The sequence below is a fragment of the Harmonia axyridis genome, chromosome 4, assembly GCF_914767665.1.
Source record: "Harmonia axyridis chromosome 4, icHarAxyr1.1, whole genome shotgun sequence".
Taxonomy (NCBI): Eukaryota; Metazoa; Arthropoda; class Insecta; order Coleoptera; family Coccinellidae; genus Harmonia; species Harmonia axyridis.
In genome coordinates, this window is record NC_059504.1 from 33,145,490 (window position 1) to 33,170,619 (window position 25,130).

Here is a 25,130-nt window from a genome sequence, read left to right on the forward strand (position 1 = left end):
ACTCTGAACTACTATTGAAGCATATAATCTACCCTTTATTTAGTTTTCTATGATTCCATTTATTTTATTACTGTTGGATCTGTGTTGAATTATCGAACGTCCATCAAAAAAAATCTTCTAACCTTAGCGCATTAGTCTACTTCGAAACATTACCGATTTTCAGTTTTTAAATCTCATTATCGATTAAAAGACTATTTCTTTGATTCGGTTAGTTTTTGCACAAGTTACCCAATCTTTATTTTAACTTCATTTTAATATATGCATAATACAAGCTCAAACTTGTTATGTAATAGTGGACTTCCGAAATTTTCTATCTGAGTCTAATATACTTTTTTCCAACAGCAATGGCTTTGAGATCAGTATCCCGTTTATTAAGCAACCGTGCTATCAATCAAGTATACAAACGGGGATATGCTGATGAGATGAGTTTCACTTTTGCGGCAGGCAATAAAGTAAGTGATATATCTTATAAGAATTAACCAGAGTGCGATACATAACATTTATTGATTCATAAGATATGAGGTATCATTTTTAGGTGTTCTATGATGCAAAATCTATAAAACAAGTAGATGTACCTTCATTTTCTGGAGCTTTCGGTATATTACCCAAGCATGTACCTACAATAGCTGTTCTGAAACCTGGTGTTGTGAGTGTATTTGAAAACGATGGAAATGTAAACAAAGTTTTTGTATCCAGTGGCACTGTAACAATTAATGAAGATTCCTCTGTACAAGTAAGTTCTTAGAGGCTTAATTTTTGGGGAGTTAATACCAGACTGTAGACACGTGTCTCGGCCCTCATCAGTATGTTATGGATGTCATGCAGGTAGCTACAGCTGTCTAGATGCTGAAGTTGGTTGTTGCCCAAAAACCCATTGGGTCACCAATGGAAAATACAAATGGTTGACTCATGACTGGCTCCTGTTTGACCCCGTTTGTTTGTTGTTTTCCTCCAAGTATTGTTCATCCTAACACTTTTTCACCGTACTGATGGGGGCCGAAAAACTGAAATATGTGTCTACGTTTAGCACTTTTCATTGAGGGATGTCCGTTAATCTTTCCTCTGTTTTTGAATGATCTCCTCATTATCCTTCACACATGGTTGACAAAAATATGCAAAATATTAATTAATATTATTAAGGAGATAAAATCTTATTTGGGTTTGTGCTAAAGATACGAATTATAAATTTTGTTGAAAACTTATAATTTTTTTTAATGAATCAAATAAATTTATAGTTATTGGATCAACACAATATTATTTTTTAAATATATTTTTCACAGTGATTAGGGTAAAGCTATCTTATATCTCACAGTTTTCATTAATTACAGATAATAGCAGAAGAAGCTGTGCCTGTTGGTGATTTAGATGTATCTGCCGCAAGAGATGCTTTGAGTAAAGCACAATCTCAACTTAATTCTGCTTCTACAGATAAGGTAAAGCTCACTTTTCAATTCATGTAACTAATTATAAGGATGCTTTCTGTTTTAGACCAAAGCTGAAGCATCAATTGCAGTAGAGGTAGCAGAGGCTATTGTTAAGGCTGCAGAATAATTATCAAAAAAGTAATGCATAAATAATTGAAAGAAATGAGAAATAGTTTACGATTCCAAAAATACAAAATAGAAGTTTCTCTATATCCATTCAATTAGAGTTAATTATTTGAGTGATCTTTATAAGAAACACAAATGTAAAATATAATTACTTCTTTGAATGCATTTTCAAATAAATAATGGCAATTTATTTAATTCCCAACAATTATAAATTACTAGAATTTTAACCCAGATATACCTATTGTCCTAACTATAGTACACTTTCAACATGTCTCCACTTGCACAAGGCCTGCTGTTTATGTGATTCAAAATAGTACTAGTTCCACTATGAACATAGCATCATTCAAAGAGAGTTCTTGCCTATATTTTTAAGTTAAAAATATGTTTTCAATTAGGCAAAATTAATGAATTTAGAAATATACCTCAATATAGTACCTGTTTATAGTAATTTTAAGTTTAGTATATATACGATGCAATTTCATTACAGAGGGTTTTCACTGAAAAAAGCTCTGGCTATATTGGAAATTAGTAAAATGGTCTATGAAAAGACATGAAGTCATCAGAAAATGATTTTTTTGAGGATCTTGGATGGAGGATGAGTTCACAATTTGCCTTTATTTTAGTCACAAGCATCAAATGGATGTCAGTGATAATTTTTTTTCATTAGAAATGGGCAGAAAATTGTTAATATCAAGAAATAAAACAAGAAAGAGGATTATAAAAAAAAACAAATTAGTAAAATCACTTTTCAATTTGCTCAATAGAGAATTTTTGGGGAGTTGATACCATGATTTTTCATCAGCCGAAAACCTGTTACACTGAAATTGTTCAGAAAAAATTTGTTAATAAATTGTATAATTTGAATGGTAGTTTCTTGTGAAGCCAAATATTGTCTATTCTGGTTTCGATTTTTGTGTAAGGGGAGGTCAGGGGCGGATCCAGGCGATGTTTGAGGGGGGGTTGGTTTGGTCATTGAATCATAAAGATTAGCAAAATATCGGAATTTTTCTTTGGTACCTACTGAGTACTGTTTTTTTTATAGAAAGATAGATTTTAGTATATCATATCATATTCAGTATCCAAAATTTCTGTAGTATAAAAACAAGTTCAAACAATTTAACATATTTCATTAATATATTATGTAGATTTATTTCATAAGAAAACTCTAGGCACAATAAAGTATAAGATGTAGTGAAAAGAAATCCATTATTTTTTAATGAGAAACAAAATTTAATTACCACAACAACGAACAAATTAGCGCTGAGTCAACTAATCACACAACTGTCAGGAAAGTTTTTGTAGGAACAAACCACATTTATCTAATGGACTCATACAACGCGAGTTACAGATAACTAAAGCCATCTATTGGAAAAATAATGAATTTCTTTTTACCACACTAATAAAATGATATTTCTCTTCAATATGAAATAACACGTAACCAAATATAAAAATATATGAGCTCAAATATTAAAATCTTAATAACGAATTCCAGTTTCCTATTCTTTTAACTAGAAAAACTCGAAGACATTTAAATTATGTGATTGTTATAACATTTCGAGGTGAATAGAAACAAGCTGAAGATTTCAGAAAAGGCAACTCTCTCTGTATTTTATTAATGAGGGTGCATGCATGACTCCTTTTAATTTTTGCTCTTAAGCAACTCTCATGAAATGAGGTAGGTAGGGTTTTTGAAACTCTTAAAAACAAAAACTCAACTTTATTCTAATATAAATATAAACTTTAAAATAAAAAACAGACATACACCAGTATTTAAACATTTGATTTTGTGATGTAGATAAAAAATTTTAATGGAAACTTATTCCATATTTTTGAGTAACTTGTGGTGAAAACGTTGAGGCCACTGCTAGTAACAAAGGTACATCATTAACTTCCAAATGAAGAGTAGAGGTTAGAAATTCCATACTACAAAACTCCGTGGCAAGTAGTAATTGTGCAACAGCTCTCGATGTAACACAAAGTGCTTGTAATCTTTGTTCTATGTGCATCATACACTGAAATAACCATTAAAACATTAGAGAATAAGAGTTTCAAATAGGCTATATTACTAACCAATTGTGGTGGTACTTGCAGTTTCCACATTTTCAATAAGGAATCTAACATACTAGCTATCAACTGGGACATACCAACTTTTACCCCAGATGAATTTTTATCTATCACATAAGTGTGACTGGACACCAACTGAACCTCCCTGCGAAGGGAAAATAATTTACATAACAGTCTTGCAAATAATATATTGATCTTGTGAATTAAACACTGGATTTTAAAAGATTAGATAAAAAAACTCACCATGTATCAGTATCGGCAATAATTGCTACCGCCTCCTCTAATGGCTGATCTAGAAGGCAATGCTGACTAGAAAGTGACAATTCATTTTTCAATGTAGCTTCCCAGCCTTTTTTGGGGGCTGAAGTTCCTTGAAGTACTAAGTCTGGAATGTAATCATCATTCACACCTCTCATCAACGATAATGGATAAGGAATTGATTCCTTTTTTATGGACAAAGTTTCTGATCTGAAATTTCATTTTGGTTTATTAAAAATAATTCTTTCAGAAAATATTTTCTCAAACAATTGTCAGATGTTGCCTTAATTAATATTTTTCAATATTTTATATATTATAAGTAGTGCCATTTGAATTTCAAGGAAACTATACTCGTTAATAAAAAGTACCAAAACATCCAACAATTTCTAGAGATACTTTTCACATAACATCATTGAACTCACTTTGGCATAGGAAAATAAATAATCTTCATTTTTGGAATATCTTCTGTCGATTTTTCTTCACAATTACTAAAGCAATTAAGTTTAATAATTTTTTCTTTTTCCATACTTTCAGAAACATTTGGAATGCTTGGCTTTTCACATGATTCTCTAGCATGTCGATGCTTGGACCTGTCTATAGTTATTTCACTGGTAAACTCTAATTCAGAAGCATTTGAAGGGGTCTGTAAAGCTTCCATTTCATCATTATTCTCATATTGAGAATAATCAGCATAATCTTCTTCTTTATCCAATGACATTTGATCAAATCTCTTTGTTATCTCAGAGAAGGATAAATTAGACATTTCTAAATTTTTACTTCTCATGTAGTTAGTAACCACTTGAGGGTATTGATGAAGACTAAACTTGACCCCAGAATATCGATATTTAGCTTTGACTTCCTCCTTCACAGTTTTGATTTCAGATTTAGGTGGTACACTTTGAGATCTAACAAATGGTTTTTCGGATGATGAAGCGAAATCAGTGTCAATACTCAGTTTGGCTTCAATTTCTCTAGTAATATCTTCTTCTTCTGCTTGTTGCAGTGAGGCCCAGCTTGTACTAGGTTTGATACAGGAATCAGTCTCATATTTTATAAAATCTTCATCTTTGAAGTGACTTCTTGAAAACTCTTCTTCAAAAGTCTCATACTTTTTGAAAATAGATTCCAAAAAATTAGGAACAGAGGTTTTGTCTATAGAATCCAGTCTTTTAATCATATTGTCATTTTTTATTTTGTCTTCCTTGGAACATTTTGATTTCCTTCTGCTTTTCTCTCCCTTTTTTATATTTACTAATTTTTCATCATCACCTAATACAAAAACTACATTTTCCTTTTTGTCTTCAATTTGAATATCACAATTGCTTTTCATAGAGTTGGAAGAATTTGCACATACTAAATTGTCCAATTCTTTAAGATCCATCCAATTAGAATTTTTGTGTAAGCCACTTGAATTTCTGGTTCCAAATATATTCTCAGTTTCCACAACTTCTTTGTCCAAGTTATTCAAATTATATTGTGTTTTTTTAGATCTACCTAAACCTTTATTAAGTCTATTCTCAAGTGATTCGGGCAACTTTCGAGACATGGATAATTCATTATCATTTTTTATGTTATCGAGTTTATTCGAGTTTAACATTTCTCTTAAATGATCTTTGTATTTCTTGAAATTTTCTTTTGGTATGCAAGAAGTTTTATGGCAAATATAATCGGCAGTTTTGTTATCGATATCTATTGAAGTTCTAATTGAATTCTTTCTTTCTAATTCAGAACAACGTATGAAATAAGTAAGACAATTTATAATCTTGGCTATTATGTCTTTCTTCTTGTTACCTATCACTATAGTTTGTGCCATTTTTGATGGATGTCCTACCGCACCATAAAGATCACAAAGTTGGCCCCATAATGGATTGAAAGGCATGTCTAAATCCAAGAATATCTGATCTTCATTTTCTCGAGGCAAACAGGTAGCCACCCAACCTAGGTGATGTGTCAATACAGCTGTAAGTAAAGTACTCATAAAACTGAAAAAAAAAAACATTTTCAGTTGATTCTAGAACTAACAGCTTGAAGTTATGAACATTTTGAATTTTCTAGAGTAATAATGAGATATTTCTCCTAATTCTACTCCCACGGTACATATATAAGGTGTCGCTAATCTCAAATCTCTTTGAGCTAGAAACAAATTAATGGCATATTTTTGGGCTTGATTTTCAAGAGAATTAATTTGGTGAAAACGGCAAGCTCCTAGGTTCAGCTCAAGCTATAAGAGAAAATTGGAAAATGACGTGAAATAAAAAGTTCTCATACTTCACTACTGCACTGCAAATTTTGATAGTTTATGTTCTTATATTATACTAGTTTTATTGTGTATTTAGTTGTTATTATGAAAACTGAAATTGTTTCATTATTCACACAGTTCTATATTTAATGAACCATACTTTCTGAAGGTTCATATTGTTTCTTTGAATGGTTTCAATGAAGATATTGAGCGAAATAAAAAAATCTGTGGCTATTTTGATGGCCCATATATGTATGTATTATTTCATTATTTGCTTGTGAATTACTTGGACATATCAAATATTTTTAGCACCATTTTCAAAAAAATTCTAATGAAATGACCAGCTGAAAAGGTTACATTATGTATCAGCGAAGATTGTGAAAAAAGCAAATTCCTAAATTTCAATTATCTGTTCTATCAAAGATAGACACTTAGTTGATTTAGTGTGTGAAACTGAAACTTTTGAAGAATTTTTAATTTGATAAGAAATTTGTATATCATCTTATATCTTTTTGAAAAAAGAAAAAAAACGATTTAATTTTATCCAGAAATTTTTATGGTTTACATTAAAAAAACAAGTTTGTATTATAACTTCAAAACAAATTTCAATAAAATTAAGTGATAACTCCAACGGATTTTACTGAAGAATGTTTTTGTTTCATGTTTATAGCACCAGAAATAAAGAAGTTATGAGAACTTTTCATTTCACGTCATTTTCCAATTTTCTCTTACAGCTTGAAAACAGTTGAATTTTTATGAGGTTTAGTTTTCACCAAATCAATTCATTTTTTCTAGCTCAAAGAATTCTATGATCCCCCTCAAAGGACAACGTATTTGGGACACCCGATATATTCAATGTTCCTGAAATTCAAGAAGCATATATACTCACAAGTTAGTATCTTTGACATCTATTGTATCCAGAAGTTCGCAAAAGTCTTGAACAAATTTCTCAACTAAATTATTCCCATTACAATTCCGAAACAGCTTTTGAAGAATTTTTAATTTGATAAGAAATTTGTATATCATCTTATATCTTTTTGAAAAAAGAAAAAAAACGATTTAATTTTATCCAGAAATTTTTATGGTTTACATTAAAAAAACAAGTTTGTATTATAACTTCAAAACAAATTTCAATAAAATTAAGTGATAACTCCAACGGATTTTACTGAAGAATGTTTTTGTTTCATGTTTATAGCACCAGAAATAAAGAAGTTATGAGAACTTTTCATTTCACGTCATTTTCCAATTTTCTCTTACAGCTTGAAAACAGTTGAATTTTTATGAGGTTTAGTTTTCACCAAATCAATTCATTTTTTCTAGCTCAAAGAATTCTATGATCCCCCTCAAAGGACAACGTATTTGGGACACCCGATATATTCAATGTTCCTGAAATTCAAGAAGCATATATACTCACAAGTTAGTATCTTTGACATCTATTGTATCCAGAAGTTCGCAAAAGTCTTGAACAAATTTCTCAACTAAATTATTCCCATTACAATTCCGAAACAGCTTAGCATTAAAGTAGTCCCATTCATTTTTTATTATCCTTGTAATATTATGAAAACTAAATTCGTATTTTTCACTTTGGTTATCAGAGAGCACGTTTATGTTGTCACCACTATTACTAGCACTTAAAAGTCCACTATTTGAAGTGTTCAGAAGAGATCTTAAAGAACTCAAGGTTTCCTTTTGACTACAATCACTACACTTAATACTGTTATTATTATCACAGTCAGTATGATTATCAAGTCTATCACTATTATTATAGAGGGTTGTCCACAGGTTTAATGGCAGCAAAGGACTCGATATCAAATTAGTTAACCATCCTGAAGAGAGATTCACCATTTTCATTAGTACCGACAAAAAATTACTCGGTCTTAGGTAAGCTATTTCAGTAGCCTGTCTAGCTCTCCATAGCATTGACTCAAGAAGAGCAATATGTTCCATTAAAAACTGAATTTGTGACCTGCAGCAATGAAAAATAAATGAGCAAATTTCTATAATATTTACTTACATTTTCTAATAAATTCAACAACAAAAAACCAAAACAAAATAATAATAATAATAACCTAACCACCTAACCCAACCTAGCGGATCGTAAAAAGCGATCAAAGGCTGTCTCCCCCACGACACGGAGGAACCCGTGAATGATGGTGAATATAAGGAATAGAAATATAGAGCCGCTGCCTGAGGTTCGTCAGGGCGTGTCTGGAGCCGGCGCTGGACATGACAGTATGCGGGACGTCGGTGACAAAGTGCTAAAGAGACGGGCGTCTGTCGAACAAAATGCTACGCCTCCACAATCTCAACATTCTAGGAGAAGAATAACACGAGTTTCTCCGACTGCTGAATGTGCTGTGCTGGATCCCCAACCAGCACTCAACCAAGCAGGTCTACCCAAAGATTAGGGTCTACCAAGAAGACGCATGAAATGGACGAGTTCGATAAATGAAACGATCATGCGCATATACTATGGAGTAACTAATATGGAAGAGGATAAAATAGGCTACCCGAACTTCAAGTTTCTGAGCAAATAGTAGCCGACCAATACCGGGTCATATTGAGAAATAAACTTGTACCCGATGAGAGATTTAACACCATAAAAAATGAAGTCTAACTGAGGCTACAGAATAGGAACCTCACTAACAACGAAGTGACAATTGAAGAAAACTACGATTGTGCTGAAAACCAAAACAACATCAATGCACAAATTAAAACTGAGGAACAAAACAGCGGAGATTTGATATCAGTAAGAGACGAGCGGACGGCGGAATATACAAACTGCAACTATGGAAAACCGAGAAGAAGGTCGAAGAGGTCTATTACAGCAATTATCTGTTACAATGAATAGATATTTCATAGAATTCGAGAGTACTGATCCTCTTAAACGACCAATTCTTCCTAGACTGAAGACATCGAAAAAACTCTTACATATTCTGCACATAATGAACAAAGAGATAATTCCACCGTTTCTTTCGAATGACCAAAACCTCGAGTCATTGCATCTGATTACCTAATGTGCAGCCTCTACAATATCAGCAGTGCTCGGCGTGAAGCTAAAACCTAGAAGTGAGCAACCAGCACAGAAAAAACAGCTTAACAAACCACATTGGCAAAATAGGCTAGAAGCAAAAGTACATAGCCTCCGACAAGATATAGGAAGGTTAACACAATTTGAGAAAGGTTCTCCGTCGAGAAAACTACAAAAAATAGTGGATGCAATTATGGATCGCCATAGGCGACATGCAAACTACGACGCCAACAATGAAAGTGCTCAAGAAACTCCAGATACACTCAAACAAAAATTGAGTGTATACTTTGAACGACTGAGAAGATACAATGAGAGCTATAAACGAAAACATGACAATATGATTTTCGAAAACTCCGAAAAGAAATTTCATAAAATGCTTAGTGAACAAACGTCAACAAAATTAGGGAGTTCTCCAAGCGCCGAAGATATGGAGAATTTTTGGATCGATCAACTGTCAACACCGACTCCTTTTAACTCCCAAGCGCGTTGGATAAGAAGAGAGGAGAAATCATGTGAGACCATAGAAAGTATGTCACATAGTGTAATAACGTCTGAAGAACTACAGGAAATATTGAAGAACACTCACAATTGGAAATCTCCAGGCCCAGATGGAATTACTAACTTCTGGTTGAAGAAGTTTTGGTGTCTGCACGGCAGGCTAGTCGAATACATAAATAACATAATACATAATCCAACAGAAATGCCAACATTTTCAACAACAGGTATCACTTACCTAATACCGAAGGATTTTCAAAACACTATGGATCCATCAAAATACAGACCTAAAACATGCCTACCAACAATATACAAAATCATCATATCATGTTTAGCATCTCGTATCTACAAACATTGCGAGAAAAATAAAATAATTACAACACAGCAGAAAGGATGCTCCAAGAATGCACAAGGATCGAAGGAACAGCTGGTAATATGCAACCAAGCCTTCAAGAAACATAGAAACTTTTTTATGAATTATTTTGATTATAAGAAGGCTTTCGACTCACTTCCACATGGCTGGCTGAAGAAAATTTTGGAAATATACAAGATCGATCCAATTATAACCAATTTTCTAAAGCTTGCAATGGACAATTGGAAAACGAACATCGACTTTCCACGGCAAACATAAAAACCAAACTGATTCCAATTAAGAAGGGAATTTTCCAAGGAGACTCCTTAAGCCCTTTATGGTTCTGCTTGGTGCTGCACCCACTCTCTAAACAGCTGAACGCTACTGAAAAGGGTTTCAACATTAAAGGAAATAATAATACTACCACCCTCAATCATTTGCTGTACATGGATGATTTGAAACTGATAACAGGCAATAAGAACCACCTAGAAATTATGGTCAAATTCACTAGTCCGAATTCCATACCTACATCTTTCGAAAAATGTTCAGTGGAACATACTCTCAGCATAGCGTTAGTGCGAGGAAGAATTCAAGATGAACCGATCACTCTCGCAAATGGACAGCAAATAGAAGCAATGAAGTCGGATGATCTTTTTAAATACCTTGGAATGAAACAGAACGGACGAATCAACCACCAAAGAATGAAGCAAGACTTAACAACTGAGTTCATTAGGAGAACCAAAAAAAATCTTAAAAACAAACCTCAATAGCAGGAACATGACGAGAGCCATCAAAACATATGCATGTTCAATTCTAACATACTCATTCGGTATAGTTCCATGGAGCAAAACAGACATGGAAAACTTGCAAAGTAAAATGAGAACGTTGATGACAAAAGCAAACAAGCACCATCCGAAATGCAGCATTGAGGGGACTACACTGCCGAGAAATAAAGGAGGCAGAGGTCTGCTAGACATCATGGAACGTGTCCATGGGCAAATTGAACGCCTACGAACAAATCAAAGACAAATCAGGCACGTCAGAGGTCTACAAAGTACTGTGTGAAGCAGACGAATCAACACCTTTACAACTGCACAAGGAGTAATTGTCATACAACCACCAGACAATCCAAGAAAAACTGCAAAGATGGAGAGAAAAGCCCCTACATGGGCGACATTTCAACGAGGTGAACCAAGATCATGTCGACATTGAAGCGTCGAACTATTGGCTCACATCAGGTGCGATGTATCCAGAAACGGAAGGATTTCTTTTAGCCATCCAAGATCAAGTGATCTCAACGAGAAATTACTGCAAGCATATCATAAAGGATCGAACTATTACTGACGATCGATGCCGATATGGGTATCCAACAAATGAGACAATCCAACATATCACGGGAGGATGTCAAATGTTTGCAGGAAATGAATATAAAGAGAGACACGATGCAGTAGGAAAGATACTACACCAAGAATTGGCAACCATATTAAAACTAATTCATTCTGAAAAAATGCCATACTACAAGTACCGACCGGAGACCACCTGGAAAACGAACGCTATAAACTGAACTGGGATAGTACAGTTTTAACTGATAAAACAGTCCCTCACAATAGACCAGATATATTACTAGTCGATAAATATCAAAAGACAGCATTACTCGTTGACGTAGCAATACCAAATAACAACAACCTGCGTCAAAAGGAGGTCGAAAAATTTTCAAAATATAGGGACCTCGAATTTCAGATAAAGCGTCAGTGGGGAATGATATCAACGAAAACTATTCCAATTATCATCTCAACAACTGAGACTTAGTGAGTATATATGTGATATAATGCAAAAAACTGTTATTTTAGGTACTGCAAGGACGGTGAGAAAATTCCTAGGAAGCGAAGGACAGGTCCAAGTATCACGTGTAGGAGGACCAGAAGTTCGACGAGAACCAGGGGTACCACAAGGACCGGACACGACCGAGCTCTACCCTTCTGATATTTTAAATATCTGGGATTGAGTGAATATTCCTCTTAGCGGGGAGTGAGAAGCCGACGGCGAGGAGAAATCCTACGCGTATAGGCAAAAGTCGGGGGATAATAATAATATGGTTTTCGTACTTCCGGGCCTAAAGTGACAACTTCACTCCCTTGTGACAGGTACTAAAGTGTCACATTTAATCACTCCGGGATTAAATATTGACGAAACTCCCGGAACGATTAAATCACAAACAAACGAATTTAAGGGATATTTTATTGAAAAATATAATTAATTAGAATGGTAATTAACGTTAATATTCAAATTAATATTGTGACAGTTCGTCATATTGACCAGTCTTTCCTGGGTTAATGCACCAGGTAACTGACGAGTAACAGATAGGTCCTTTTCATATTGAACTGGTGTTTGTTTCGAAGATCCTGCGGAAACAGGAAGCGAGAATGAGGACTGTGACATAACTATAGTATATATTTCTGTAGTAATAATAACAATTAAAGTTGTCATAACAACTAGTAATGCTAAATCTGAACAATCATTAGAATATTATTCGACATTATATAATGCATTATTAAATTCAACAGAAGGTATTAAAAGAGATCATTTGCACTACTTAATCTCTATCATAATCTATACCCCAAGTAGGTCAGGGAAATGTAGCAGTTTGAGTGCAATCAGAGATGTGCAACTTGGATACTTCTGAGTATCTGATACTATCGGGTAATGAAGTATTAGGTATTGGATACATTCATTGAATACTTGGTTTCCGAATTTATACTTACGAAAGCTACACTGAAAATATAGGTTTGAAAAACCATTGAATTGAATTAATTTCTTTATCCAAAGTTAAAAAGAGAATATTAGAAATAACAAGAATATATAGAACTTCTTATTCCAAAAATGTGAGTATAAACATAACACAGTTATATGTATTTATATAAAAAAACCAAAAATAATGGAATTTTTCTTTCTCTGGAAAAAACTAGAGAAAAAAGTGTAATGAGACTAATGAAGTATTTGCTGGAGGAAAAGAACAAATTCTATTAAGATTTTATTTTTTAATGGAAATCAAAGATTCATTGAACAATGGTAATATTATCTTTTTTTCACATTTCATCGGATTTCAAGAGATCTTCTCTCTGATGCAATCTGACCAGTTTTAGAAAAAAACTCTCTCACTGGAAACAGATGTAGCAACAATACTTAAATATTTTTCTGCTAGACAAGCTAAGCGAGTATAGATTAATGCTCTAGACTTCAAACACAGAAAAAATATTGTCTTGTCTGCAAAATATTGAATTTCGAATATATAAGAGGTATCTAAGTACCTATCCATATTTTTCAGAATGGAGTATACGATACTCAAATTTATATAGATAGATACTTTTTTCACATCTATAATTGCAATAGATCAAATTATGTATAGGGAAAGCTCACTATTGCTAATTGCATGATTTTTTATAATTTAGTCAATAACCTTTGATTTTTGAGGATTACATAATTATTGACAAGTCATTCAACTTGAAAAAATTCTGTGAACGAGATTGTGGTTACTTCTACATCAAGTGATTTCAACAAATTAGCTTTGAAAATAGTAGTATTTATACTCACTCTTCCTGACCAGATGTAAGATGAATAATAAATGCGAGTCCCAATTTACTTGTCCTTTGATGAGGTTTATTGTAAGTTTCTTCCATTGAACTATTTGAGGAATTAACAGAATGGTCCAAAGATGAACTTCGCAACCACCTCTTATATAGGGTACTATTTGAAAACGATGTTGCACTGCCTACATTGAAAAATATAATACAATTTGTTGAATTTGACAATTGTATGAACTACAACCTTTCACTGGCATCGATTCCCAAAAAGGGATCATGCTGAACTGCCTGGTTCCATCAAAGCTGCTGTATGAACGTTCTCCATAAACTCCAGAATCGCATACAACACTTGAGCTAGATCCAGAAAGTTTTTGGGTAACATCGAAGGGAATGTTTTGCCTGCATACTAGAAACATTATAATGAGTGTAATTTTGTCATTAATATTATCACAGCAATATGACTTATTGTCATAGTCACAAAAAAGGTTCAACTAACTCAGAAAGGTATCTGAAGCTGTGCTATGAACTGAGTAATGGTCACTAATACTAGTTCCCGAATCGTCTAAACATATGGACTGTTCCAGGCTTTGGTTCGATATTCTAGTTTGTCCATGACTTGAAGCAGAACTTTTTCTTCTTTGCACAAATTTGGGACTGGGAAACACCTTCAAAATTATGAGATAATTCAACTTAAATTTTTTTTTTATAGAGTTACCTGAATATATATATATATATATATATATATATATATATAAAGTTACCTGTGTGAGCATTAATCGGGATGGAGATTCCAAATTGTGTATTTTAAAGTAACATCCTCTATAACTCATAGCAACCAGTCCAAATATCATTTCAGCTAAATGACTGGAATCGGTTGGTGGCTTAATGTACTAAAATTATTGAAAAAAAAAATTCATTTGATTCTGTGAAAATTAATATTGTATTATAATAATATTTTAATATAAAATCAATTTCTGAACACATACATCGCAATATCAAATAATATTTTTAATGAATTGAAAAACAATCTGAACTAGAAAAAAAAATTGAGCGGAATGTGTTTAAACTAAAGATCATTTTTGAAAAAATCTAATTTAGTTGTTTATAAGTCAAATGTTCATATATGTAGTTGAAAGCATAAATTCAACAATAATGTGGAAATAGCACAAATAATAATAATTTTTTTAATATTTAAAACTATATGTAACAAACTTATCAAAAATGGAAGCAACAGCATCAGATTCAAAAATAATATATAACAAAGTGAGATGGAAATAGAAATGAGTGAAATGCATCGTGTGTATGGTCAGTTTTGTTCTAAAAATAGATGGGTGTGCAATAATAGCGCAATTAGTTATTCAAAAATTTTGTTGATCTACAAATTGTATATATTTTCTCACTGTCACATATAATACTGACTCAGTAATGACTCTTATTTTTCAATATATCTATATATACATATACATATATATGTAAGCATAGATTGCTGTTTTTACAACTTTCCAACTTTGTAATTTGTGTGATTTTTAGCATCCTGAAGAAGAACCGCATATTGGTTCGAAATATAGATGAATAGACGATAGACTGTTGATCTTTTCTAAATTGCCTAGATACCCAACCACACCTCCTTCCTATATATATATATATATATATATATAATTGGTAAGAAAATTATTGATCGCAATTAATCTACTAGACAAAAATGTTAGGATGTTTCGATCTAGGATGATATAAAAGTGTATCACTGAATTTCCTTGATCGAAACATCCTAACATTTTTGTCTAGTATATATATATATATATATATCCATAATAAATTTTAAATGATACTAAATAGTGCCACTGGTTAGATAACACCTGCACAAGAATTAGTTTTTTAAGTATAAGTTTATAACTGAGTCATTAATGGAAAGGTGTATAAAATTGAACGCTAAGGTAAATATTTTTTATGAATATTTCAACATCTTACCATATATCCATATCCATTTGATATTTCTGCAAAAGTCCCATTATGTGTTTTTTTGTTTGAAGCAGAATCCACTGATCCTGATGGGGAATTGATTTGAATTTTCTTGATAGCTGTGGAATCGAATAATAATTTTCTTCCCCGGAAATCACATTCTCTGAACAAAACCACTCTGACCTGTTCTTTTGTGAAACTAAAATGTTTTTCGCTAGAATATGTTCTACACATTATTATTCACAAATTGAAACATTCAATTAATTAGTTCATACTTATCACTACAGATAAGAAATAATTAAACTATTTTGACTAATCATTGAATAATTGGGACCATGTTATTTCAATTGTGATGTAGGTATTCGAACAGCGTCATTTTAAATTCAATAACAATAGTTGGAAAATAATTGAAAATTCCTTTTCAAATGTTTTTTTATTCTTTATTAGGACATTTCAAAGGGCTCACATTGAATTATAAATTTCTACAAGAAAAATAAGGAATATTGTTTTATTGAAAAATGTGGGCATTCTTGTCAGGACCACCGCAAAAGGTATACCCCGCAAATTATTAAATCAAGTATGCGGCAAAAATACAGGTTTTTAAATGAAATTTACGGAGGTTGCTAGGATTGAACCAAAATATTGTTCGAAAGGCTAAAACAAATGACTAACCTGACATTTTCTTGGTTACTACAAGTACTTTTTAGTGGTGAAAACAGTTTGTTAAAGAGGGCCATATCATAGAGCCCCCTCTGTTAATATACATCTACTACTGGCACGAGACCGTTTCACTTGTTGCCAGAAAAGATGTCACATACACAATTTGACTAGTAAATAGAAAGTCACGTGCGGTATAGTCATATGATCCGATTACGATACGAAAGAGTGAGATGCGAAATATCTTGGATAGCGGGTGGGGACTTACGTTGACGCCATTGATTGAATTGAACGTAGACACCGTATTTGCAAAAGGTATTTGTTAACGTTGTTCGATTCGCTTCATTCAGGTACTAGTACGTCACAGCATTTATTACACCTGTAAATTTCTAGAATAGCTCTTGGGGCACTACTTAAATGCCAAATGTGTTTTCTCTCGAAGACCTATCTGAAATTAATTCATGTTAAGTAATCTTTTCCGAAAAGAATACCTATATCAAGATAATGCCATAATGTATTAATACGAAAGTATCTTCTCTTTTACCTTTATTACCTATATCTTAATTTGTTTAATCGAATATGTTGTATTTATGATGCTTTTCTATTGAAATTATTTAATTTCCTTATAGCGAGAAAAAAGTTAACATTTTGTATGTACCTATATCGTTCTCAAATTCTTCAACAAACACAATTTCTTATGTTATATTTATTTTTACGATTATGTGTTCGATGGATTTTCTTGAAATGAATATTTTTGATTTTGTTTTCTTGATTTTTCGCTTTGAAAACTCGAGGATTGTATTATGGAGCATGAAGGATCAATTGAGCACATAGGCGTAGCGAGGGGGTTATTGGGGACTTAACCCACCATTGATTATTAGAAAGACAAAAATTGTACCTAAGTCGCAATTAAAAACAAACGATAAAGAATTAGTATTTTGCATTATCTAAGTGGGGGTAACCCCGCCCATGAGTCAACTCTAGTTACCCCACTGATTGAGCAAATGATTTCTGTACCAAAATACCTACAAAAAGCTCTGAATGTGGTATACATTATGGACTTGGAAGATTTGTAAAAATCATTAATAAAATAAGGTTTTAATTGAAATCGTGGGAAAAAGAAATTATCTCAAAATTTTGATGTCATGTATCCACGAAAGAAGAAAACATTTCAGAAGGTTGTTGATATTCAGTGGCATCGCTAGGGGGGCAGGGGGCACTCCGAGACCCTCCTTAAATTTTTGCTTATCCCCCTGAAATATTACACGAGCAAAAAAATACAACATGAACTTAACATAAACTAGATGCATCTGGAAATTTTGACTCCCCTTAAAAAATCCTGGCTCCCTCTTATTCTTGAAAGCTGGCGGCGTCACTGTTGAAACTTTCCATTGAAGGAAGTAAACTACTCAAATCATCGAAATTCGACCGAAATATATACTTCCACTCTCTTAACCTCCGTGTAACAGGAGGGGATACTGACTACCGAGTATCGAGGATGAACAATCGATTCTTCTCAAAACACACTTCCCAGGTAATAAACCTATTGGTTCATTAAGTTGCTATATCAACGTTTATTATGATAAACGTTGATAAAGTAACATAAACTAAAAATCCCCGCAAGGAGGATGGGGTTATTGCTAAGAAAATTTTTACAAAACAACGGCTCGAATAAGCAATCAACACCTTTCAACCATATAAATCACCAGGAGTAGATGGATTATTCCCAGTACTCCTACAGAAAGAAATGGAGGAAATTCTTCTCGATCTCCTGAAGATAACAAAAAGCAGTCTAGCACTGTGTCAAATACCTAAAATATGGAGGAGGGCTAAAGCAACTTTCACACCAAAAATAGGGAAGAAAGATGGGTCTGATCCTCGATCTTTTAGACCCATTTACCTTACACCATTTTTGTTGAAAACGATGGAGAAAGTAATGGATAACTAGATAAGAACGAAGAATCTGAAGAACAAACCACTTCATAAATGTCAACATGCCTACAGAACGAGCCAATCAACAGAGACTGCTCTATATTAGCTGACTGAAGCCATCCGGAGTAGGTACTCTGAATAATAAGGAGATCGCAATGTGTGTCTTCTTAGATATATCTGGGGCCTTTGACAACACAACATATATGTCGGTCGTAGAAGCGCTCAAAAGGCGAGAAGTGAACAAAATCATTTTAAAATGGACGTATGAGATGCTGAAGATGAGAATAGCTGAGACACAAGTTGGTAATCAAAGCACCTCTGTTAAAGCCACTCGCGGACACCTCAAGGGTATGTAATATAGTAATATTTCCCCTTCTAGTAGTGGATGAATTACTTCACAAACTCACAGAGCTTGGCTTGGTTATGCAGACGATATATTCTTAATGGTTAGAGGAAAATTCGAGAGCACCTTCTGCGATTTAATGCAGGATGAGGGCCTTAGAATACTTGAACAATGGTGCTTGTCGGTGGTGCTAAACATTAACCCATCCAAGACCGCAGTAATCCCAATCCCGGAAAAGGAAACTTCCAGCTATGAATTCCCTCTCTCTAAACAGTTTAAACAGAGACATCATAGAGTGGAAATCTGAAATCAAATATCTGGGAATAACACTAGACAGTAAGATTCTGTGGAGGAAACACATTGAGGTTACGGCTAACAAAGCAACAAATGCCTTGATGGCGTGCTGACGTCTGGCTGGCTGGGGATGTAACCCAAAAATATTGCGATGGATGTACCGGGTTTTTCACCATAATTTGACCCCCCTTCAACTCTGTTACTAAAAGAGGTACAAACAAATTTTTTCTACAAAATTTTCAAGAAATCGAATAGTGTTTTTTGAAATGATTTCACAAAACGAAATATATACAAAGTGGGCAACATGTTGATTGCAACTTCATTTTTTCAAATGGAACACCCTGTATATTTTTCTATATTTGACTAGCTCTTTTTCCCCTGACTTCGAATGTATAACATCATATGTTGGATCTGTCTCTCTTATTCTGAGTATCACTGAGTTTCAAATTTTGAGAACCACCTGCCATGCTCAGTAATCAGTTTTCAACTGGTAGGTTGGGATAACTCAAAATGTCCTTTTTTGAGTTTTCTCGTTGGCAACGATATGACATACGAATAAAACTATTCATCGAATATTCACTAGACTGAAGCGGAAAAATTTGAAATATTTCCACTTTATGCGAAGAACATTAAAAATAAGAAAGCTACATGGAGAGAATATATGGAGTTGCATCCAAATCATCCAATTCCAATTTATACTGAAAAACGTATGTCATATCGTTGCCAACGAGATAACTCAAAAAAGAACATTTTGAGTTATCCCAGCCTACCACTTGAAAACTGATTACTGAGATAATAATAAGAGAGATAGACCAAACATATGTTATACAGGGTGTCCCGTGAAGACCACGTCAAACCGAGGGAGAATGTAGATCAAAGGATAACCCACCTGCTATGACAAAATTCCCATTATAAAAGTCTTACCGTTTTCGAGATATTTTTTTTTTTTGAAAATAATTAATTTTTGCCCCTTTCAATAGTTCTGCCCTTACGGTTGGTACAATTTTACATCTTTCTGGTTAATTTTTTCAGTGAAATATTGCTGAAGAATGATTCCAACGTTTACATGTAGGATGTTTTTAATGCATTAAAAACATCCTCCGAAAATTTTAAAGGGGGGCTATGAGAAATATTTTTATTGGAAATTTTGGTAGTGGATGATTTTGTTCATGAAGTTTAGCCCATCGTAGTGAAAAAAAAATTTTCCGAGCTACTGCTGCACATTACACCAATAAATTGTCTATTTTATAGTGATTTTAAAGAGGTATCACACATCACACAAGTCATTTGTTATTCAAAGAAAAAAGATATGGCTGTTTTTATCCAAATTGGTACGTTTCTGACAAAATCAAGTTTGTCAATTCTGTTGAGAAATCTTCGATGTTGCATTGCTTAGTGAACAATGGCAATTGTTTACGTGCGAAAATATTACTCGCATAATTATTCACCTCAACGAAATTCAATTTCGCCGGCAAATTTTGGAAAACATCATGCAGATCCAGATTTTTTTAATAAGATCATTTGGAGCGACGAGTCTTCCTGTACCAAGGATGGGTACATGAAGACCTAAATCCTCTGGACTTTCAATATTGGGGCTGCCTAAAAGACAAAGTATACGCAACACCCATACGTGATGAAGCCGAATTGCGGATGCGTTCACTCAATTCGGCATCATCACGTATGGGTGTTGCGTATACTTTGTCTTTTAGAATCTATACTCCTCAGCTTTCTCCGGGTCTTGTATCCTTCTTCTTGCTCTTGTCGAGCAAGACTCTCAGTGACGACCAGAAATACCTCCTCAACAAGGGTCTGAAGTTCTCCATAGCACCCAAAAACGTTCCAAAAATTGAAGTGATGTTGGCGGCGGAGGAAACAGCACAAAGGATACAAGACCCGGAGAAAGCTGAGGAGTATAGGTGGAAAATAAGAACTGCACTGGATTCAACCACCAAGCAACCTGAATCCAATATCAACAAGGCAGAACAAAAAGCCCTGAAAGAATTGAAATCAGACCCCATCATCAAAATACTCCCGGCAGACAAGGGAAATGCGACGGTCATCATGGATGTGGACCAATATAACGAAAAAAAAAAAAAATCAAAGAGGTCTTAGAAGCAGGAGAATATAAGAAACTGAAGAAGGACCCCACTTCATCAGTGGAAAACAGAGTCTACAGAACCCTGCATAAATACAAGGATGAATTCCCAGATCCTTACACAAGATCAAGACTAACACCCCACTACAGCAAACCTCCACATCTATACGGTCTCCCAAAAATACACAAGGAGAACATCCCCTTGAGACCGATCGTCAGCTCAAGAAATTCCCCTTGCCACTCCTTAGCCAAGTTCCTCCTCAAGATAATATCACCACTAAGAGGCCACACAACAGCAATGGTCAAAAATACGGAACATTTCATAGAAACCATGCGCACACAAGAAATCCTCAACCAGGACACCATGGTAAGCTTCGATGTATCCAGCTTGTTCACAAATGTTCCCACAGATCAAACACTCGAGATCGTGAGAAAGAAACTCGAGGAGGACCAAACATTAGCTGAACGAACCACACTGAGCATAAATGCAATTATGGATATGCTCTCAGTCTGTATCAAGACCACGTATTTCCAGGTAGATAACATCTTCTACCAACAAGAATTCGGAATGGCCATGGGTTCACCATTGTCCCCGGTACTGGCAGACATATATATGGAAGATTTCGAGGGAAGAGCATTAGACCAATATGTGTTAAAACCGAAACTATGGCGAAGATACGTGGATGACACATTCGTGATATGGCCTCATGGAAAAGAGACCATCGCAGGATTCCTAGAACACCTCAATAACATAGAGGAATCCATAAAATTCACGATGGAAATTGAGGAAAATGAACAACTTCCATTCCTGGATGTGCTCGTACACAAACAGGAAGGAATTCCTCGAACCACGATTTACAGGAAGCCAACGAACACAGGTCAGTATCTCCACTTCGAATCTAACCATAACCTCAACACCAAATTGGGAGTAGCCAGATGCCTCTATGACAGAGCAACTCAAATGTGCTCCAGTCTGAACGATAAGAACGAAGAATTCGATAAGATCACAGAAATTCTTGAGAAGAACGGCTACCCCAAGAGGATACTAGAAATCGCCAGAACACCGAGGGATAACACAGAACCTCGACCAGAAACACAAACCGAATCAACTGAAACGATAACCACGGTCATCCCATATGTGAGAGGGTTATCAGAAAAACTAAGAAGAATTGGTAATAGATACGGCGTGAGAACTGCATTCCAAACTAAGAACACTGTCAGGGCTAACGTAACCAAGGTGAAACCTGACAACGAAAATCAAAGAACAAAAAAATTGCATATACGAAATACCATGCGAGTGCGGTAGATCTTACATTGGAGAGACCAAACGCCCCCTGGACACAAGAGTCGAAGAGCACCAAAAACTAGCTCGACTGGGAGAAACAGAGAAATCCAGGCTAGTCCAACATGCTTGGGATGAGGAACATAGGATCAAATGGGATGAAGCTTCCATAATATCAAAGGAAGAAAGATCGAAACGGAGGAAACTCAAAGAAGCAGCCTTCATGGCTATCACTCCGAATCCCATAAGTATGCCGTCTCTGGAGATCAAGGAAGTCTGGGCACCAATCATAAGATCTGATCTGAGGAAATTGAACCCGGTCCAGGTCGGAAGCACCTCGACACCACCAAATTAAAAAATGAATCGGAATTCGGACGGATAACTGCGCACACCATCTGCGGAACCCGAATATTCGACTACTGCGCATCCCAACTGCGCATACAGGTGTAACTTATATCAAGCTTAATGCGTATAGATTACTACCTGCTTCTGTAGACTAGTGGTGAGAGTTAAAGGATTGCAACCGATACGACTAAGGTTCAAACCCCGATACCCTCATACGAAATCGAAAAAAGTATGGTGCGTACAAGTCCAGACAGACCAAGTTTGGCAAACGGTTCTCCTCAGAACCACCCAATCGGTCCTTCTCAGGACCACCACCCTGAGGACGGCAGGCGAATGCTTGCCGAAACGTCGGAAACACCCAACCGCACAGATGATGGAAACAGCCCAAATAACTATCTAACATATAGTCCATCATCAATATCAAGACAACAATAAGTTATGTTGTCTCTCGACGCGGAGCGGAGGGTGCCAACAAACCGAGAGTTATTTTTTGTATAACTATATATGAATCATTGATATATCTATATATATATATATATATATATATATATATATATATATATATATATATATATATATATATATATCCCTACTAACAATTCCTAGTAGCACAGCCTACCCTTGGCCTACTGGCCCGGGTAAACTGGGAAATAACCCCACGAAAGTGTGAAGCAAAAAAAAAAAAAAATATATATATATATATATATATATATTATCAAAAAGCCCAATTACCATATAATGGTGTAGGGTGTTACATTTCAAATTAATTAATTTTCATTATATAATTTTAATTCGGAGCTCCGTAATCAAACTCGATATACTTGGAAATAACGAGCTAGAAATTATTTTCAACAGTGTATACCATATTTGTTATGTGTACACTGAACGAGAAAATCATTGATACGAAATGCTTATTTCCTCTTATACCGATTAAAAAAACAAAGCAAGTAGTAATCGAAAGTTTAATGTTTGCTGATTATATATCCCCCCAAGAAATTATTCCACAATTTTATCAGATATTTCAATTTCTTTGAAAGAAGGATTTTTTCAATATTTTGTTGTATTCACATAATAAAATACCCATATTTCAGACGATTACAAAAATATTGTTTGTATATTAAATTCGTTTTGCCAGAACTCAATCGAGAGCATTCTAATCCGCATTCTCATAAGCCATTGAAAACAAACTCATTTCACACGAAAACAAAAAAACTATGTATTTCCCCTTTGATCAAATTCGAGGTATTCTGAAGAAACTGAAAATACTTTTAATTAGATCAATACAAGCAATATCCAAAATCCCGCAAAACAACATCAAACCCTACGAAGGTTTACCTCCCCCAAAATAGAGATTTCTGTTTTCCTTCAACAAGCCGTTCATCTTCACCAGAAACAAATAATGTTTCTGCAGATAGCTCTTACATTGCAGATCTGGTAGATCTTCCATCTATTGATGAGTTTGAGGACGGAAAAAGGAAGAAAATTATGGAAGAAGAAATCAAATCGTTGAAAGAAAAACTACAAAAATCGAGGAAAAAAACAACAATCTGAAAACCCAAGTGAAAAAAAGAATAAAGAAACTCCAGGTTTCAAGAAAAATGCAGCCAGATACAACACTTTTGCCAGAATTTTCAAGAGCTATAGTTGCATTGCAATTCAAATCTCAAAAACGGAAATTGTGGACGACTGATGAGAAGAAAACGGCTCTTAGCATATATTATAAGGGACCTGTTACGTATAAATTTTTGCGTAGGAAAAACGTTGTTTTACCAGCCATTTCTACATTGAAGAAATTCCGTTCCTTTAGTTATAAGAACTTTTAATGTTGACGTCTTTTGTTATCCTGTATAAGAATTTGAAAAATAAATCTTGTTAAAATTTCATAGCTTGGTGTACTTCAACTTCATTGATTGGAAACCTTCCGAGGAATCTGGAATATTATTCAATGCTTAACGCCGATCTGAGAGGGGAAACTTATATGGAATTTTATAATTTTATTTTTCATGAAAAATCTCTTTGCAAACCAAAATTCGATATTATTTGAATCAAATATTCAGCTGAAAAAGTCTTATATGTATATTCATAAATTAAACATTCACGTCCTATCACAAAACAAATGAGATTTTCACAAAAAAGAGAATAGTTTTTTTAAATCAAATTTTCTTTTTCTTTTGGCAGTATTCCAATATTTTAGTTACCTATTTGAGGTAGATAACCTTGACATGAAACTATTCACTGATAACAATTTTACATAATCAATTAATTAAATTTAAAATTCTCTTTTCGAAAAACTAAAAAATAATCTTATATGTACTTATTTTTCTCCAATCACAGTATTTCTTTTCAAACGCAAATCAGATCATACATTCCCTTCACGATTTTCATTTCAGATAATCCAGTCCAGAGATATCGTGATCACCGCAAAATTGTTTTTTTTTGCGGAGCTCTGAGAGATCGGCGATAGCAACATTCGCGAAGATTATTGTGACAAATAAAAAATATGTAAATATAAGGTTATTATAATATGTACACCAATTTTCAAATTAATAAATTGAATAGTCTGCGCGAAAAAAATTCTTGAAAATCCGTCTTTTTGAAGCCTTCTAACTGTATGTAAGCCCTCAATAGAATGAGCGAAATCCGATAACATAAA

The 25,130-nt window shown here is 34.1% G+C and overlaps 3 protein-coding genes across 7 annotated transcripts; 2 read left to right on the top strand and 1 right to left on the bottom strand.

Moving 5' to 3' along the window:
• Nucleotides 1–54: 54 nt before the first annotated feature.
• On the top strand, nucleotides 55–1,745 carry LOC123678503 (ATP synthase subunit delta, mitochondrial). Its single transcript, XM_045615551.1, has 5 exons — nucleotides 55–207; nucleotides 343–452; nucleotides 536–733; nucleotides 1,329–1,433; nucleotides 1,489–1,745. Exons 2-5 carry the CDS (start codon nucleotides 345–347, stop codon nucleotides 1,549–1,551), a joined length of 474 nt encoding a protein of 157 aa, XP_045471507.1. The 5' UTR covers nucleotides 55–207; nucleotides 343–344; the 3' UTR covers nucleotides 1,552–1,745.
• A 1,507-nt stretch (nucleotides 1,746–3,252) lies between these two features.
• On the bottom strand, nucleotides 3,253–16,617 carry LOC123678499 (folliculin-interacting protein 2). Of its 5 annotated transcripts, none has more exons than XM_045615545.1 (11): nucleotides 16,202–16,609; nucleotides 15,539–15,728; nucleotides 14,332–14,460; nucleotides 14,067–14,259; nucleotides 13,815–13,976; nucleotides 13,581–13,758; nucleotides 7,526–8,077; nucleotides 4,295–5,854; nucleotides 3,858–4,082; nucleotides 3,621–3,759; nucleotides 3,253–3,562 (listed from the first exon to the last, which is right to left on the bottom strand). In XM_045615545.1, exons 1-11 carry the CDS (start codon nucleotides 16,264–16,266, stop codon nucleotides 3,356–3,358), a joined length of 3,600 nt encoding a protein of 1,199 aa, XP_045471501.1. In that variant the 5' UTR covers nucleotides 16,267–16,609; the 3' UTR covers nucleotides 3,253–3,355. The 5 variants fall into 5 exon arrangements, 4 of the variants coding, with proteins under 4 accessions (XP_045471501.1, XP_045471500.1, XP_045471503.1 ...); XM_045615544.1 differs by having other exon boundaries at nucleotides 15,539–15,743; XM_045615547.1 differs by having other exon boundaries at nucleotides 14,067–14,235; nucleotides 16,202–16,605.
• A 1,316-nt stretch (nucleotides 16,618–17,933) lies between these two features.
• LOC123678684 lies at nucleotides 17,934–22,487 on the top strand. The gene is made up of 4 exons (XM_045615826.1): nucleotides 17,934–18,119; nucleotides 20,481–20,810; nucleotides 20,861–22,087; nucleotides 22,149–22,487. The coding sequence occupies exons 1-4, from the start codon at nucleotides 17,934–17,936 to the stop codon at nucleotides 22,485–22,487; spliced, it is 2,082 nt and encodes a 693-aa protein (XP_045471782.1).
• Nucleotides 22,488–25,130: the final 2,643 nt, after the last annotated feature.

Bases quoted from the DNA above. Each gene is read 5' to 3' on its own strand.
- LOC123678684 (XM_045615826.1), top strand. From the start codon at position 17,934: ATGGAGGAAATTCTTCTCGATCTCCTGAAGATAACAAAAAGCAGTCTA. The intron at 18,120-20,480 runs GTAATGGATAAC...TATACTCCTCAG, and splicing joins TGTTGAAAACGATGGAGAAA to CTTTCTCCGGGTCTTGTATC. The intron at 20,811-20,860 runs GTCATCATGGAT...AAAATCAAAGAG, and splicing joins CAGACAAGGGAAATGCGACG to GTCTTAGAAGCAGGAGAATA.
- LOC123678503 (XM_045615551.1), top strand. From the start codon at position 345: ATGGCTTTGAGATCAGTATCCCGTTTATTAAGCAACCGTGCTATCAAT. The intron at 453-535 runs GTAAGTGATATA...TATCATTTTTAG, and splicing joins CTTTTGCGGCAGGCAATAAA to GTGTTCTATGATGCAAAATC. The intron at 1,434-1,488 runs GTAAAGCTCACT...TTTCTGTTTTAG, and splicing joins ATTCTGCTTCTACAGATAAG to ACCAAAGCTGAAGCATCAAT.
- LOC123678499 (XM_045615544.1), bottom strand. From the start codon at position 16,266: ATGGCCCTCTTTAACAAACTGTTTTCACCACTAAAAAGTACTTGTAGT. The intron at 5,855-7,525 runs GTGAGTATATAT...TTTTTTTTTCAG, and splicing joins GATGTCAAAGATACTAACTT to TTTTATGAGTACTTTACTTA. The intron at 3,563-3,620 runs GTTAGTAATATA...TGGTTATTTCAG, and splicing joins TGCAAGTACCACCACAATTG to TGTATGATGCACATAGAACA.